This window comes from Schistocerca nitens, chromosome 9, assembly GCF_023898315.1.
Source record: "Schistocerca nitens isolate TAMUIC-IGC-003100 chromosome 9, iqSchNite1.1, whole genome shotgun sequence".
NCBI classification, from domain to species: domain Eukaryota; kingdom Metazoa; phylum Arthropoda; class Insecta; order Orthoptera; family Acrididae; genus Schistocerca; species Schistocerca nitens.
This window is the reverse complement of record NC_064622.1, coordinates 432,704,476-432,722,760: the sequence shown is the minus strand read 5'-3', so window position 1 is coordinate 432,722,760 and position 18,285 is coordinate 432,704,476. Positions and strand designations below refer to the sequence as shown.

General features: G+C 39.8%; 1 protein-coding gene across 2 annotated transcripts in view; it reads right to left on the bottom strand.

The window, feature by feature from the left end:
- The window catches only part of LOC126204458 (anoctamin-1-like), a 126,144-nt gene that overhangs the window by 77,942 nt on the left and 29,917 nt on the right, over positions 1-18,285 (bottom strand). For both annotated transcript variants that reach the window (XM_049938843.1, XM_049938844.1), the window contains one exon: positions 776-1,008. In XM_049938843.1, the coding sequence (XP_049794800.1) occupies positions 776-1,008 (233 nt within the window). The remainder of the gene's footprint in view (positions 1-775; positions 1,009-18,285) is intronic.

Sequence of the window (18,285 nt, the reverse complement as noted above, 5' to 3'; positions counted from 1 at the left end):
AGCAATAAGGTTTTGAAATGTCGCAACAGAGAAGAATGATAGGGATCATATGGGTAGATTGAATAACTAATGAGGAGGTACTGAATCAAACTGAGAAAAGCAAAAATTTATGGCACAACGTAACTAAACAAAGGGATCGGGTTGATGGGACACATCCTGAGACATCAACGAATAGTCAGTTTGGTAATTGTGGCAGGGAGGGGAATGGGATTGAAAATCATAGAGTGAGGCAAAGAATTGACTATAGGAAGCATACAGAAGTGAATGTATGTCGCAAAACTTATTCAGAGATGATGCAGTTCACACAGGGAAGAACGGTGCGGAGAGCTACAACAAACCAGTATTTGGACTGAAGATGACAATGACAATGGCGGCGGCGGCGGCAGCAGCAGCAGCAGCAGCAGCAGCAGCAACAGCAACATAACGTTTGGTAAAAAGAAGTACACAAACTTTTTCTAAAAGTATGGAACAGAATAAGTTTTACTAAATTAAGATAGGTCTGAAGTTACTACCATTACCATACAGTGGTTTTGTTTCTTATTTTCAAGTAATTATGTCAACTGTTGCAATACAGCAGAGGTCATTTACAGCACAATGAATTAGTGACCAAAAGATTTGCGCTTGGCATGAGTTGTACTAGCATTCTAATATGTATAATACTACACAAAGTGGACTTTCAAAACTCTCATAGTTGCTCTGCAAATATTATGTTATTGGTATATCTCTCTGTTAAAATTTTACTTCAAATTTTGGTAAATTTAAATGATGGACATACCTTGGTTGATTGTCATAAAGGGTAACACAGCTGTATATGAAACAGATTATTCCAACAACAGAGGCAGGTAACAGCATGTGTGTATAGAAGCCCAACCACGCAAAATACAAGGCAATTTTGACACCAAAATATTCCTTGATGTAATCCAGTGGCTGGTAGTGGAAGCACTTGGAGACGGAAGCCCACTCCGTGTACAGCTTGTAGCGCATACTGCCAGTTGTTTTGAGATCACCCTTGAAAACAGACAAACACACAAGTTAAAAGGTGACTTTCCTACACATAGATGTAATTCATGTACAGAAAAGATGAATTTACAGTTACATTCCAGTGAAGAATCTTAACAAATAATGTTGTTTGTCCAGTTTTTAAAGTGTGACAATGAAAGCTCAGACAAATATTACAAGGCTATTCTGATAAAGTTGAAGCTTGATTATATGTGACAAGTTCAAACTGTATCCTGGAACTGAATTCCTACAAAAATACTTGCCTTTCATGAGCAGGGCACTAGCAGTTACAAGCAGACACATGACTTACAAAATTAAGCAACACTGACCAAAATAACAAATTCACAACTCCACTGACATCTACACAACCAGTGTCACGCTGACAGCTTTTCCCCACTTAAGTTTTTAATTCAAGCACAATGTAGATGACACTGTTCCATGTCTGATGGAAGACTCAGCATAATAGTTTTTTTTTTCTTTTTTTAATAGGAGCTGCTCAGTAATCATGTCATTAATCTCAAAGAAACACTTGTGAGGGAAAGCAGGTCTTGCATGAGTAATGGTCACTTACATATCAAACAGGGAATGAGCTGACGACTGTTACCGAATCTGACAATGCTGTACAAGGGCTGAATGAAAAGTAATGCCTCCACCTTTGTTAACAGGGTTTGGATGGGAATATTTTAATAAACCAAACGCATAAATAATCCTTAGAATGTAATCTTTAATTACCAATATTCACTTTTCCACATAATCACCAGCCAATTGGATACATTTCTGCCAACGATGAACAAGTTTTCTGAAGCCGTCACGGAAGAAGTTGACACACTGTTTCTGCAACCAGATCTTCCAATAGTCAAGCAAAGCGATAATGTGACCCACACGTTCTTGTGAAATGCCGATTGTGCTTGCAATTTCTCTCTGAGTGATATGATGATCATCCTGAATCAACCTGTCAACCTTTTACTTGTGAAACTCTGTAGTTGCTGCCACAGGATGTCCAACTTCTGTTTGTCACCCAGGTCAGATGTCCCCGCCTCAACATCGTTAAACTTACTCGCCCAAGGAGGGACAGTACTCACATCAACACAATCACCATAAACTGCTTTCATTCTCTGATGAATCTCTCTTGGGGTGACACCTTCTGTGTCAAGAATTCAATGACTGTAAGTTGCTTAAATCGCATTGATCGACCGTCTGCAGGGTTCCATACTTCACACAACCGTTCAATGCTAAGGCTTCCTGCCAACTGAAGCTGTAGAGAAGAGGCTACGGAACAAGCCAGTACTTGCCGCATACCAATGCTGCCAACTGTTGAAGAGTGCCGAAGGTGGAGGCATTACTTTTCAGTCAACCCTTGTATATCAGCTAACTGGACAAGTGAGTGCTCACATAACCTGTTGTTTCATTACACCATTAGCAATCAATTACAACCATCAAATGGTAAGGGTCAGACGGGTCTTTGCCTTCCATTGGCAATGTTCCACCACATCACTACACCTTACAGCTCAATTCATAGCTGCAATCTGTCAATGCTCCTCTCACGTTGTTCTGAATTTCAGAGGGTCTCCTGGCATATCTGGGAAGGTAGATGTCAATATGAAATCGACTAGAGGAATATGTGGGGAGGCTAACTGATCTGTTAAGGAGGTAGTTTAAAACCCTTGTCTAGCTGACTTTTTAATACTGTTTGTCAACCTGGGACCCTTACCAAACTGGATTAAGTGCAGAAACAGAGATTCTTGAGGTACGACTTGCACGATTTATTATAGGTTTCTTAATTACTAGCATGATTGTCTTGTAGACATGCTAAGGAACCTCCAGTGGGATATGCTATTAGTGTTATATTACAGGTGGAGTCCAGGGACTGCTGTGGATATACTGGTAAGCATTAAAATAAAACTATTTTCACCTTCAAAGAATAGCACTGATAGCTATGCTGGGAACCAATGTACCATAAGGAACTTTAGCCAACAGTCCTGTAGACTCAGCAATACTCCAAGTCTTCCAAGCAATAATATTGGCATCTGGAAATGCTTCAAGGTCACCATAGTCTGCATGATTTCCCCAAACAACAGCCAAGGTAAGCCATGTTGAGCCTCCAAACACAGCTTGCACATCACAAGCGAAATTAAGGCGCAGTCCACGAAACACATTGGGACCTACAATTAATTGCTGTTTATTAAACTGCCCTCCCACTCAATATCAATTGCTTTTAACCTCCGATACACAGGTACACTGAGCCGCCAGCGACGACGCCATGCACTTCGCAGAGGCATTGCTGAGGCACGTTAACACAAGTGAACCCCCCTCCCCCCCTCAAATACTGTTAGATAACAACACAGTTGTAATGAATGATATAGCGTAGAAACTAACGTAAGCTAGTTGAAGGCAGCTCCTCAGCGTGGAGGAAAATCAGATGTCACAACAAAGACAAAACAGTCATGCAACGATTTTATTTGAAAAATGATGAAAACTACAAAACTTTGTGTTGAAATAAATATGAACAGTTCAGGCAAGGGACTTCCAATAATGTTCTGGTCTACTCAGTGTGTGTATTTCAGTGCAGGATTGGTGGATACATGCCAATTATCCACGGTCCAGTAACAAGATTTAAATAAAAAGTCTATAGCTACATCTGTACTCTGGAAACCAAAATGAGGTGCATGGCAGAAGGAATGTCCCAATGTACCAGTTGCTAGGGTTTCTTCTTGTTCATTCACTTATGGTGCTCGGGAAGAATGACTGACTGAACGTCTCTGTGCATGCAGTAATTGCTCTAGTATGCAGGGGGATGAAGTATATTTGTAGAGTAATCATTTAAGGCCAGTTCTTGAAACTTTGTTCATAGTCTTTCTTGGGACAGTGAATGACTATCTTCAAGAGTCTTCCAGTTCAGTTCCTTCAGCATCTCTGTGACACTCTCCCACAGATTAAACAAGCCTGTGACCATTTGTGCTGCCCTTCTCTGTATATGTTCAATATCTCCTGTTAGTCCAATTTGGTATGGGTCTCACACATTTGAGAAATATTCTAGGACTGGTTGCAAGAGCAGTGTGAGTAAGCAGACGAGAAAAAAAATTCCTGAATCCCTTTTCCCCTCCACATGAAAATACACTTCTTGCATGGTGAAAATACACTTTTTCCATAATAAGGCACAGTGTACTTTCCCTCCAGCTGTAAAAATATCAATCCTTTGAATGGTAAATGTTCTATACATCAGTGTAGTACTTCCTGGACTTTTGAATACAAAACTCAGCAGAGGGGGGGGGGGGGGGTGCACATTTTGGAAAGATCTTTGATGTGCACTGCATTTCTTCATATTATGATACACTGCATATTTTCGTGTTATGAAAATATAAGTTCGAATTCCACCAACACAGGACATTAGTTTCCAAAGCATTGAAACAGAAATTGCAATGCACTTTTGTAAGCCAATCATAACTCATATCACATGATCTCGCCAGCCAAACTTATTCTAAATGGCTGGTTCTCAAAGTGTCGAGTTTTAAATGGAGTCAAACGTTCTGTGATTTAAGAAATTCATTGCACATTCTCATGTGTAACATAATTCATCTTGCATAAAAGGAAATTTTCTTTCAAAATAACACTTTTCAAAGAACTATTCGCAATATTTTCCCGCGACCTCTTAGACATGGATTGGTTTCAGCAGCTGCTAGAGAGCGCCAGAAAACAGGCATTACTGTGCATGTGCAACTATGACGACGTAGGAAGTCCATTGTTGTGCAGCATTAAGAGATCTTACATGACATCATAAAAGAAACAGGACATCAAAGCATACTCCATGAGCACAGAAATTTTGTAAACCATACTAACATGCATAATTCAGCTTAAAGGAAACATTCATATGTCCAGATCCACAATGAAGTAGGCCCCAACCTGATATTAAGCTTTACAGTGCACTTTTCAGGGTGCAAATTTTTTTGGAGTACCTGTACCGTATAGTCTCATGTTTGATTCTTTATTACGGCATAATGTCATACGTGTCAGAAGATACAAATGTGCACTTGAAATTCAGGGAAGATTTGAAACTAGCCAATGGTGTGGAATGAAACACTTCGTTTCTTATAAAATGACTTCAACTCTGAAAAAGATTAACAAAAGCTACATTTACTTAGCAAATCGACAAAAATAACTTCATTGTTGTACAATGCAATTAATGCTTCACTGCCAAAAATGTTGAAATAAAGCAAAATCAGAAAACTGAAACTAATAACATATTTTAACCTTCCGTAATTATGTGAATGTATTTTAATTCACTTCATAGCTGCCGGCCACAGAAATCCATTTTGTTTTCATTTGATGTGTGAACTGTGAACGAAGAGGAAGCAGCAAAATCACTAAACATAAACATGGGTCACTCTCCTCCTCCCCACTACAATCCAGACTGCTCTGTGCATGCACATATCTGGCAGCTTGGGCGCACTATAAAAATTTTTGCTACTGTTGCAGCCACATTTCAAGTAGCCAGAAGAGGAAAAAGGTACTGCTCATATGCAACTCAACTGTGCATAAGCCCGTTGACAACTGCTCAAAACAAACTTAATTTAAACAGTTGTGACGGCATGCTCATCAGAAGCAGTTTGCTGTTAGGAAGTATTCCCTAGTCTTTGTCCTAAAATCTTTGACACATTTCACTTTTGGCAGGTGCTTGTGTGTGCACTATGTTTTGTTGTTGTAAATGGCACATTTCCTTTGAAACTTAAGTTTTATTTTGGTTTTATTCCCTCGTTTACATTTTCCTGCTGCAGTGTTACTCTGCAGTAGCAAGATACAGTAAAATTCTTTGTTAGACTATCAGTTCTTACCAGCCAGATTTACAAAAATCTAAGACTAAAACAATGAAAAATTCCTGGAATTCTAAAAAACTCCTGGGTTCTTCCTGGTTTTCTCCAGGGGTTTCCCAGAGCGTATACACCCTGAAGAGTGAATTGTAAGCAATTTCCTTTGCAAATTTATTGCAGTTCCCCAGCATTCTGCCAATAAACCAAAGACTACTAAATGATATTGGTACACCATGTACCGTCTGCCACACACCATACAGCAGACTGCATAGTACAAATGATGATGGTGAGGTTAGCATTATTACAGCAGAAGTGAAAATACACGTGTTAACAGCCAAACAAAACGGCTTGTAGTTAAAGGCTCTGAGGCATAGCTGCCCCAAAATATATATTACAATATATTTCTCAGTAATGTATTACAGAATGTGAATCATTGGGACACATTTCACATATTCCCTACATAGATTTAAACAATGACAGTCAATGTTTTTGGAACTGTTGATACAGATAGTAGCTAATCTGATGGCTACACCTTGAAATACCCATCAGCTCTATATAATGGAGGTTGGGAGGGGGTTCTGAGCTTCTACGGAGTGCAGAGTGCAGCAGTAATGGCTCTCCAAAAGGCACTGATTATTCGGCCTATGGTAGTCCTGCCAACCTCCACACTATTTTCATGCTCCACTCCTCACATCAGGAGGGATTGACGAGAATGGCTGAGGCTTCGCTACTGATTCCCTATCTCTATTATGACTTACTTAGTAAGGAAGAATGCTTGTGTTTAACATCCCATTGACATTGAGGTCATTACAAACAGATCACAAGCTCCTTTCAAAGGAACCATCCTGGCATTTGCCTGGACCAATTTAGGGAACCATAGAAAACCTTAATCTGCATGGTTGGACGCACGTTTCAATCATCATCCTCGTGAACGCAAGTCCAGTGTGCCAGCCATTGCATCATCTCACACTTTGATGCTACACTAATCGACATTTATTATTAATGTTTTGTTTCTGACTTGGGCAGTTTTATCCCTTGTAGGAATAAGTTTGAAAATGTCTAGACAACCTAATGAGAGTTTCATGAATGATTAGAGGAAATTAGCACAAGAAACATGTGCTGTTACTTTTAGTTTCTTTGTTTTCTGGTGGCGTTTTGTGGGTTATAGTGTGTTATTAACAAGTTCCTTTTTGTGCTCGAGTTCTTGTGAGTTTTATGTTCTTGTGAATAAATGCAGCAGAGTGCAACTCTGCAAACAGGGTGATATGAATTCAGTGTGTAATTAATAAGGTAAAAATTTGGAACGTGAGCTTAGGATGAAAGTGAAGGAACTAAGTCTGTCCAGAACTGATCAAAACATTAATCAAGAACAAAAACAGCGTAAATGCACACAAGGGTACCGTATTTACTCGAACCTAAGCCACACCTGAAAGATGAAACTCGAAATCATGGAAAAAAAAATTTCCCGAATCTAAGCAGCACCTGAAATATGAGACTCGAAATTTAAGGGGAGCGAAAAGTTTTAGACCGCACCTCCAAATCGAAACAAAGTAGGTCCATTGTAACATGAGAGACAATTTAGGGCAAATGGATGCAGATACAGCTACAGTATTTGGTTCGAGTCGTAAGCTTAGCAGTTAATCTTTACCAGGTAGCCAAAGCTGTGCGTCAGGCGCTCCGTCCGTATTTATATGGGTACCCTACTTTTTTCATGTGCTTCATCTGGTTTGAATCAATTGCTTATTTAGCTTTGATCTGATAAGTGCCATTCTCTTTGTTATAGGTGTTTACATCACTCTAAGCTGAAAATGCATTTTTGTACTGTGTCATGCATTGTTTGTTGCATTCTGATAATGAGTGTTTACGACCTGTCACCGCTTGCAGCATGGCTTGCTTTTGTGTGCGCTACCGCTGCTTACAATATAAAAAAAGAGAGGAATTGTCTCATTAGCGAAACAATGGCAAGAGACTGCTATTTGTTGTTACTTACACTTCTGCTTTCTTTGACAATGATCAACAAGAACCTAATAATAGACTGCGTGTGATAGAAGATGTTCTGAACGAGAGTTTAGCGAAAATTTTTCTCCGTTTGTAAATCTTTGCAGACACCTCTTTAGTACATTATATTCTGCACAGAAATTAGTCATCTTAGATACAAAAATCTAGTCAGTTGTCGTGCTTCATTTCTGACTGTATCAGTATTCAGCATAAGAATAATACGAATATAAACATGACATGATATGTATATTCTTCCACGTTTGCTGTTGTCTCACTCTAGTTTCGCAGTTTATTAGGCAGACAGGATTTAAATGAAATAGCAGCAAACACGAAAGAATACATGCCATAATGTTTACATTCGTATTATTCTTATGGTGAAGAGAATACTGCATGTGATTCATGATTCATAAAAGTTCCTATTAGTAACCGTCTCTTGTCACAGGTAGGAAAAAATTCAGAATGTAGAGTTGGCCATATTGACACATATGCCAAACAGTCCTGCCAGTCAGATTTTCATAGTAGATTTTTAGTGATGACTTCAAATGCAGAGTGTGGTGTTGTTGTTTTCAGTCCGTGGACTGATTTGATGCAGCTCTCCATGCTTTTCAATCCTGTGCAATGCAGAGTAGCAACACTTATAAAATAAGAATGAAAATAAATTAGAAATTAAACACTGAAATTTAAAACAAAATTTTATTAGGTTTGTAATACATTTTATACGAAATGATTAAAATATCAGTCATGATTCTGAATCACTATCACTCGATTCTTTGTTGCTCATTTCTTCATACAGAGCATCGTCCTCTGTACCATCTAGTGCATTGGATACGGAACATTTTTTAAATGCTTGTTGCACAGTCTGATTTGGAACACACTTCCATACATCATAAATCCATTGGCACACTTGCGACAAACTTGCGCGTTTTACACGTCCTGTTGGTGCCAGTTGTCTGTCACTTTTCAAAAGCCAGTCTGTGTACATGCATTTAAGCTTGTCCTTAAATGGTTTATTCAGACAGACATCAAGTGGTTGCAGAATTGATGTCATCCCGCCTGGAATTACTGCCACGTCCGTTTTGCTTTCCTCTAATTTTCGTTTTACTTCAGGTGGTGTATGGCCTGCATACGCATCTAATACCAACAGACTGCGTAAACCAAGCATTGCGCCAGGACGACGATTCCACACATGTTTAATCCATTCAAACACCACGTACTCTGAAAACTACCCAGTTCCATACAATTACAGTTTTTGGAAACACTTCCGATTTTGGTAAATGGGGTAAATGGGGTAATTTATATCCATCTTCTGTGCAAGCAAGCATGACAGACATCTGCTGTTTTTCATCCCCTGATGTAAGAACACTTATGTCTTTCTTTCCTTTGGCGTCAATATAATTTGATGGATTGTCAAAATATACGGGAGTTTGGTCAGCATTTCCTATCTGACCAAGAAGGTATTGCTTTTCTGTGGGCCGCCTAATTATGAAGCGCTGAAATTCCACAAGTTTTTCTTCATAATTTTTCGGCAGCTTCTGTGCAACTGAAGTTTGCCTCCAAAGTGAAAAACCCAGCGCTTCATGCTTCATAAACAGATCAAATCAGCTGCGACAAGCCTTAAAATTTTTGACTTTTTGCTCTCTAGGAATTTCATGTGCCCTAATTTTTAAAATTTCGGCGTTCACAGGCAGGAATTTCTGATGTTGTTCCTTAACAAATTCATTTAAAATCACTTCTAGTGCATGATATCGCCTACACTTTGGCCCACTAAAAGCTTACCTGCTAATTGAACACCCAAATTTGTCTCTCTGCAGTCGCCATCGCCTAACGTTGCTCTCATCAATCCCGTATCACAGACCTGCAGCACAATTAGAACTTTGTTCCGCAAAAACAAAAATAACTCCCCTCTTGAATTTGGCACTATAATGAAAGCGCTTTATTATGGGTCACTAATACCAACAAGCACTTCACAAAATTCCACAAAGTTGTGACGGCTACATGAAATCTTAATGAGCCCCAGCATATCAACTCGTGCAACAATCCTAAAGCCTTGTGCATTGTTGGTATTTTTGTGTTATGAAATTTATTTTTATTGCTATGAATATTTGAAAAGCTGCTACATTCAAAGACGAACAATACGGAATTTTTATTTACTTCGTTGGATAATGCATGAAAATGCAGTGGTCAAAACTCGGGGAAGAGAAAAAAAGCTCGTCTTCTACCTTTCTTTTAAATTTATTTACTGACGCAGAGGTTTCGGTGCCAGTATTTATCTTTGTGCCTGCAAAGCATGCCTGCGTAGGGCTACATATATTTGATGGCAGAAGTTAGTTGTGACGGCAACTACCAACATTTTTCAGTACTTCCACTTACTTTGCACTCGATTCGAAGCCACAGGCAGTTTTTGGATTACAAAAACCGGAAAAAAAGTGCGGCTTAGATTCGAGTAAATATGGTATACATGCAATTACAACAGAGCAATCTGCAATGCAGCTGAGTAGTTATGAGCCACACTACAGATAGTCTAACTGTAGCTGTTCTCAACAGGCTAGACAAAATGAAAGTAAATGAAACACCTGAAAAACTGTTAGCACATTGTTATGACCAGAATTAGGATTTTTAGGTGCGTCTTTTCTCTTATGATAAATTAAAGCTGTTCAGAAAGCTATCACCATGTGAAATTTTGTTTCTAGTTGCGAAAAGAGGCAGTTTTTCACACGTCTTTTTCCTTTGACCTTTATCCCTTTTCCCCCAACCATCCACACATTCCCCCCTTTTTCTTTTCAATTTCATTCCAGTTTATTCTGTAAGATTTTTAATCAATATGAAATATTTAACTTTCAATTAATGTCTCCTCAGCTTGCTTTGTACGTGTTAATAGTAAGTCTACCTCTTTCAGTAAAAGGCACGTGTGGGACTTGAAAGCACACCTGCATCAACAGAAAATAATTATGTGTTCAACAAAACCTCTTTCTCTCGCTTCACCGCTGTCAAGTAGCCTGCATTATTATGCAATTAACAATGGGTGATTCTGAATTTGTTGCTGTGAGAGACATCATCTGTTCACATGATGTTGGAGGCTGGTCACTCAGAGATGGCAGTAACTGCACCCATTTAGTTCTGAGAATAGAGACTGGGTTCTGCTCAAAGCTACTAGAAATTGCTGACACTTCAGATCCAGCATGAATGACAACATTCTGATAATTGCCTTGGTGTAATAAAAGAAAGCGTGAACAGCAAGTGAGCGTATGTGCACAAGAGTTTTGTGAGACAGTCGTATTGAATTAGCAACTGAACTGCTGTTAGCTCTTTGCTGTATGCTACTAAATGAGTGTACTACTAAACTTTACTGCGCCAAAGGTGTCCACAGTGCCAGATTTATTTTTCTGGCTCAGGAATTCAAACAGGATTTCATAGACATGGAAGCAATTGTTATGCGATGCACTACTTGCAATTCAGGAATTTAGTTAGATGAAAAATGCCAGCGAGATCACATCAAACAACACATTTCCAGTTAAAAGCATCAAAAGTAGAAGACTCTTCTAGAAAACATATCACGGCTGCAGCCACTATTACAAAATGCATTCCAACAGAGTTCTTCAAAAAGCCAAAATTTGACGGAATTAAACATCTATTTGTGTGCAGCTCTTACACAAACAGAAATTCCACTCAATAAGATGAACATTCCAGTCTTCAAGGGATTTCTTGAAAAAACACATAGATGTCAATACCCGATGAGAGAACTTTAGGAAAAAAACTACATGCGTCCTGTTTACCAACAAACCATACAAAAAATCAAGGAGAGAGTGTGTGACTGCGATTTGTGAATCATTGTGAATGAAACCTTAAGACTCGATGGAACGATATGTTTTGAACATTTTAGTTTATCCCTTACGAGAGAAGAAAGTTAAGCCCATGTTGTAAGAAATGTATGAGTTTCAGAAAGACAATGCCAGTACAGTAAGGCAATCATTTGTGGACTTCTGCCAAAAATTCTGGCCTACTGGTATCAAGTTTGAAAAACTTCTTCTTGTGATTATGGACCAGAGTCCATACATGGTTTCAGCTGTTAACCAATTGAAAACTTTATTTCCTAAATTGAAGAATGTGACATGCTTGGTTCACGTACTTCAAAGGGTTTGTGAATCCCCAAGGAACGAATACGACATCGCAAATCAATTCAACTCTGACCTGAAGAAGATTCTACTGAAAGCTCCGAGTCATGTTGCCTGCAGGGAAACCACTGGCCTGCCCCTTACAAATTTGCCAATTATTGTCGGGGATCTCGGATTGAATGTGCTGACATGTTGTGTGAGAATTTTGACAAATTAGAGAGTTTGTGTTTTCTTTGGATCCAGCCAACGCAGGTGCAATTTCCAAGGCACAGCAACTTCTGTTACTGGAAAAAATACTTAATTTGCAGACACAACTATATTGTGTCCACAGTTACAAGTACCTGACTACAGCTATCAAGCAATTAGAAGAACAAGGTCTACAATAGGAAGAACAATGGACTATTTTTACTTCCATGAGGGAACAGTTACATGGACAAAGACGTATTTGAGTCTAGTCCTCTGAAGAAACCAGATATTGACAAATTCACCACATCTGTAGAGATGCTATTTCGAGTGAATACAAGGTTTGCCCCTGGTTTCTGTGGATGTCGAAAGAAGCATTAACATCTACAAAGATGTTCTATCTCCAAATAGAAACAGACCTACTTTTAAAAATGTAGATATGCTTAACGTCTTGAAGTACAATCGCTTCAAGTTTTTTCCTTCTTTTGATGAGTGACAATTTGATGTACTTGTTTGTAATTCAATAAACTAGAATAGAGGAAAGAGAAATCGTTGAAAAACCAGCACCTTTCATCTCTTTTTTACCATATTGAAACACCTTTTCCCTTCCTCTTTTCATCTGAAATTTGTACCTAAGAATCCTAAGCCTGGTTTTAAGATAGGCTTCTGTTGTGTGTGGCCACAAATGGTCGAGTTCAACTGAGAATTATAGAGTAGTATAAAAATGATCACTTTATTCAATGCTTTTCATGTCAGTTAAATTTAAATGCTGAATGTTGTGTGACAGGCAACAAGCATGTGTTAATCCTCTTTAGAAACTTGGAAAGATTTTCCACCCATTTTCCCAGTCTTCTAAGGACACAACCATTTTTGAGAGATTGTGAAGAAATGTATTCCTACATGTCCTCAGTCCATCAGACGGAATTTCAAACTGCAGAGCATAAAGACTATATACAAATATTGAAATTAAATTGTTGAGTACATGGACAAAATTACTGATGATGATACTAATGATTGCAGGACAAGAAACAAGGCTATAGGACTGAAGGGTTTCTTGCAAGATGCAAATTTCCTTTTCCGGTTACGTTTTTCAAACACAATCAAGCCTTGTTTTATCATTCTGTACAAGGAATACTGATATGGTGAAATCTATTCAATGTGTGTCTAACTTTGAAGCTACTGTGCAACATGTTAACATCTCACTTGACACTGACAATCACTGGGGACGAAAAGAACCAACTGCAAAACAGAAATTTCTCATGGAATCGAGAATGGTGTGTGCATGAGACATCTGCAACCGCATTGTAGCTCCTATCAGTGATAATTCAGTTTTAATGGTGACTTGACAGTTTCACAGCTGTTTGAACCACTGTCATTAATGACACATCAAATTTTCTCAGAAAAAGAACTGGAATCAGCTGTTAATTTGTTTAAAATAAAGTAATCCGACTTACACTATGGACGACATGTGTTATACAGTCAAAAGGATGTCACAAAAGCACCAGATGCTCTGATCTTATTGAACTTCCTATATGGAGGCAACCTGGCAAAAGTTTTTCCTGAAAGAGTTAAATTTCTGCAGATAATTGTGACCCTGCCAACGATGACTAGACAGGCAGAACACTGGTTCTCTGTGCTACAGAGGATGAAAATATTCATCCCCCCCCCCCCTCCCCCCGGCTCATCAGTCTTCTGACTGGTTTGATGCAGCCCATCATGAATTTCCCTCCTGTGCTAACCTCTTCATCTCAGAGTAGCACTTGCAACCTACGTCCTCAATTATCTGTTGGATGTATTCCAATCTCTGCCTTTCTATACAGTTTTTCCCTTCTACAGCTCTCTCTAGTACCATGGAAGTCAATCCCTGATGTCGTAACACATGTCCTATCATCCTGTCCCTTCTTCTTGTCAGTGTTTTCCACATATCCCTTTCCTCTTTGATTCTGTGCAGAACCTCCTCCTTCCTTACCTTATCATCCACCAAATTTTCAACATCTGCCTGTAGCAACACATCTCAAATGCTTTGATTCTCTTCTGTTCTGGTTTTCTCACAGTCCACATTTCACTACTGTACAATGCTGGGCTCCAGATGTACATTCTCAGAAATTTCTTCCTCAAATTAAGGTCTATGTTTGTTACTAGTAGACTTCTCCTGGCCAGAAATTCCCTTTTTGCCAGGGCTAGTCTTCTTTTGATGTCCTCCTTGCTCCATCCATCATTGGTTATTTTGCTGCCTAAGTAGCAGAATTCCATAACTTCATCTACTTCACAACCATCAATACTGATAAGTTTTTTGCTGTTCTCATTTCTGCTACTTCTCATTACTTTCATATTTCTTCAATTTACTCTCATCCATATTCTGTACTCATTAGACTGTCCACTCCATTCAGCAGATCACCTAATTCTTCTTCACTTTCATGTCCAGTTGATCATGTCATTGATTGCTTTCACCTGGAATTTTAATTCCACTCCTGGACCTTTCTTTTATTTCCATCATTGTTTCTTTGATGTACAGATAAACACCCTTTTTAATCTGAGCATTTTGTTCTTGGTCATCCACTTTTCTTATTCCCTTTTGGTTCTTGTACATATTTTATATTACCCACCTCTCCCTAAAGTTACTCCTACTTTTCTCAGAATTTAGAACGCCTTGCATCATTTTATATTGTCAAATGCTTTTTCTAGGTCGACAAATCCTATGAACGTGTCTTGATTTTTCTTTAGTCTTGCTTCCATTAGCAACTGCAATGTAAGAACTGCCTCTCTGGTGCCTTTACCTTTCCTAAAACCAAACTGGTCGTCATCTAACACATCCTCGATTTTATTTTCCATTTTTCTGTATATTATTTTCGTCAGCAACTTGGATGCATGAGCTGTTAAGCTGATTGTGTGGTAATTCTCATACTTATCAGCTCTTGCAGTCTTCCAAATTGTGTGGATGATATTTTTCTGGATGTCAAATGGTATATTCCCAAAGTCATACATTTTACACACCAACATGAATAGTCATTTTGTTACCACTTCTCCTAATGAGTTTACAAATTCTGATGGAATGTTATCGATCCCTTCTGCCTTATTTGATCTTGAGTCCCCCAAAGCTCTCTTAAGTTCTGATTATCATACTGGATCCCCTCTCTCTTCTAAATCGACTCCTGTTTCTTCTTCTATCATACACTCCTGGAAATGGAAAAAAGAACACATTGACACCGATGTGTCAGACCCACCATACTTGCTCCGGACACTGCGAGAGGGCTGTACAAGCAATGATCACACGCACGGCACAGCGGACACACCAGGAACCGCGGTGTTGGCCGTCGAATGGCGCTAGCTGCGCAGCATTTGTGCACCGCCGCCGTCAGTGTCAGCCAGTTTGCCGTGGCATACGGAGCTCCATCGCAGTCTTTAACACTGGTAGCATGCCGCGACAGCGTGGACGTGAACCGTATGTGCAGTTGACGGACTTTGAGCGAGGGCGTATAGTGGGCATGCGGGAGGCCGGGTGGACGTACCGCCGAATTGCTCAACACGTGGGGCGTGAGGTCTCCACAGTACATCGATGTTGTCGCCAGTGGTCGGCGGAAGGTGCACGTGCCCGTCGACCTGGGACCTGACCGCAGCGACGCACGGATGCACGCCAAGACCGTAGGATCCTACGCAGTGCCGTAGGGGACCGCACCGCCACTTCCCAGCAAATTAAGGACACTGTTGCTCCTGGGGTATCGGCGAGGACCATTTGCAACCGTCTCCATGAAGCTGGGCTATGGTCCCGCACACCGTTAGGCCGTCTTCCGCTCACGCCCCAACATCGTGCAGCCCGCCTCCAGTGGTGTCGCGACAGGCATGAATGGAGGGACGAATGGAGACGTGTCGTCTTCAGCGATGAGAGTCGCTTCTGCCTTGGTGCCAATGATGGTCGTATGCGTGTTTGGCGCCGTGCAGGTGAGCGCCACAATCAGGACTGCATACGACCGAGGCACACAGGGCCAACACCCGGCATCATGGTGTGGGGAGCGATCTCCTACACTGGCCGTACACCACTGGTGATCGTCGAGGGGACACTGAATAGTGCACGGTACATCCAAACAGTCATCGAACCCATCGTTCTACCATTCCTAGACCGGCAAGGGAACTTGCTGTTCCAACAGGACAATGCACGTCCGCATGTATCCCGTGCCACCCAACGTGCTCTAGAAGGTGTAAGTCAACTACCCTGGCCAGCAAGATCTCCGGATCTGTCCCCCATTGAGCATGTTTGGGACTGGATGAAGCGTCGTCTCACGCGGTCTGCACGTCCAGCACGAACGCTGGTCCAACTGAGGCGCCAGGTGGAAATGGCATGGCAAGCCGTTCCACAGGACTACATCCAGCATCTCTACGATCGTCTCCATGGGAGAATAGCAGCCTGCATTGCTGCGAAAGGTGGATATACACTGTACTAGTGCCGACATTGTGCATGCTCTGTTGCCTGTGTCTATGTGCCTGTGGTTCTGTCAGTGTGATCATGTGATGTATCTGACCCCAGGAATGTGTCAATAAAGTTTCCCCTTCCTGGGACAATGAATTCACGGTGTTCTTATTTCAATTTCCAGGAGTGTATTATACAAATCTGCCCCCTAATAGAGGCCTTCAATATTCTCTTTCCACCTATCTGCTCTCTCACCTGCATTTAGCAATGGAATTCCGGTTGTACTCTTAATGTTACCACCTTTGCTTTTAATTTAAATGAAGACTGTTTTGAGTTTCCTATACGCTGAGTCAGTCCTTCCAACTACCATTTCGTTTTCGATTTTTCATGCACCCATTTTGTCTTGGCTTCCGTGTACTTCCTTCATGTGAAATACTGTAAGTGGGGACAGGCCTTGTGTGCTTTTGATGCATTCCATTGAAGAAGAGGAACAAGAAGTTTACTGAATTGTCCAAATTTCAACAAAATTGTCATAGATCATTTTGCAGCACAGAAGGGGAGACAAACTGATTTATTCTATAAACAAATGAATTAAGTTAAGCACACCATGCATTAACAGCTGATGAAAACCAATTTCTTTGTTGTAACTACATATTTAGCCTGCTAAACGAAGTGCATAAAAAGGGTGGTAACATGTTTATCCACTAATGTCCCATTTTCCAACACTTTAGACCACAAACCATGCAAAAAATTGTGTTCTGGAGAGATCTTTAATAATCTGTATCACTTAAAGTAGATATGTTCATAATATGCAAGTATTAAATATGAAAACCAACAAAGACAGTTAACTTCACAGACATTTTGATCAGTATGATAGTTTCCTGGTTTCCTTTTGTCAGCTAATCACAGAACAAGACCTGCAATGTCACAGAAATGTTGCAGACTGAACATACACAAAATATTAAACACCTGAAGTTTAGAACTGAAACTACAAAAAACATTAAGCAAGCAGCAAAGCTAACATACACTGCATTAAAGATGTCTCCACAATACTTCTATTAGTATAATTTGTTGTGATATAGTGTCGAGAAATTTGACGTTGGTGCATAAATATGCTTGCTAACTGTAGATATTATCTTGGAGTTAGCTTTTAGTGTTATTTCGTAGTTGATTATGGAACAGAAAGAAGATACAGTAAGTAAACTTTTAGCTATATTGCCCCCTGCCCCCTAAAATCTTGATCTTGGTGACAGATTGATCTGCAGTGTAACCTTACCTCTAGGTTAGTTTTGTCAAATAAATGTCACAGCCTTCCTCAGCATGGAAACCAAAAGCCACAGTTGCTTTTTGAAGCACCAGGTACACATTAGAGATCATCCATGTAATTATGTTATACTATATATGAACTTTATCCTCCTGTGTAAATCTCTTTTCTGTTTTAACTGTTATGACTACTATATAAGGCAAAGAGAGAAAATAAAGATATTTGTCTGCACTTTAATTCTATCAAAAGCCATTTCTAATTGAAATTTTTTTATTAAATAACATAAAATGTGAATGTATGAAAATGCCTACTCTTCACCTGCTGATACTACAGTTGTTGAAGGAGTTCCAAACAGATGTGTACAAGCATTTAAACACACACTCAGTCTTAAGATTGTGAAAGCAATGAATATTATACTGGCAGTTGGAAGTAAAAATGGAAAGTTTTCACACCACCCTATTACAGTAAAGAAATGGAATATTTGGACAAGGATGTGTGGAGAGCAAGACACTCACTCAC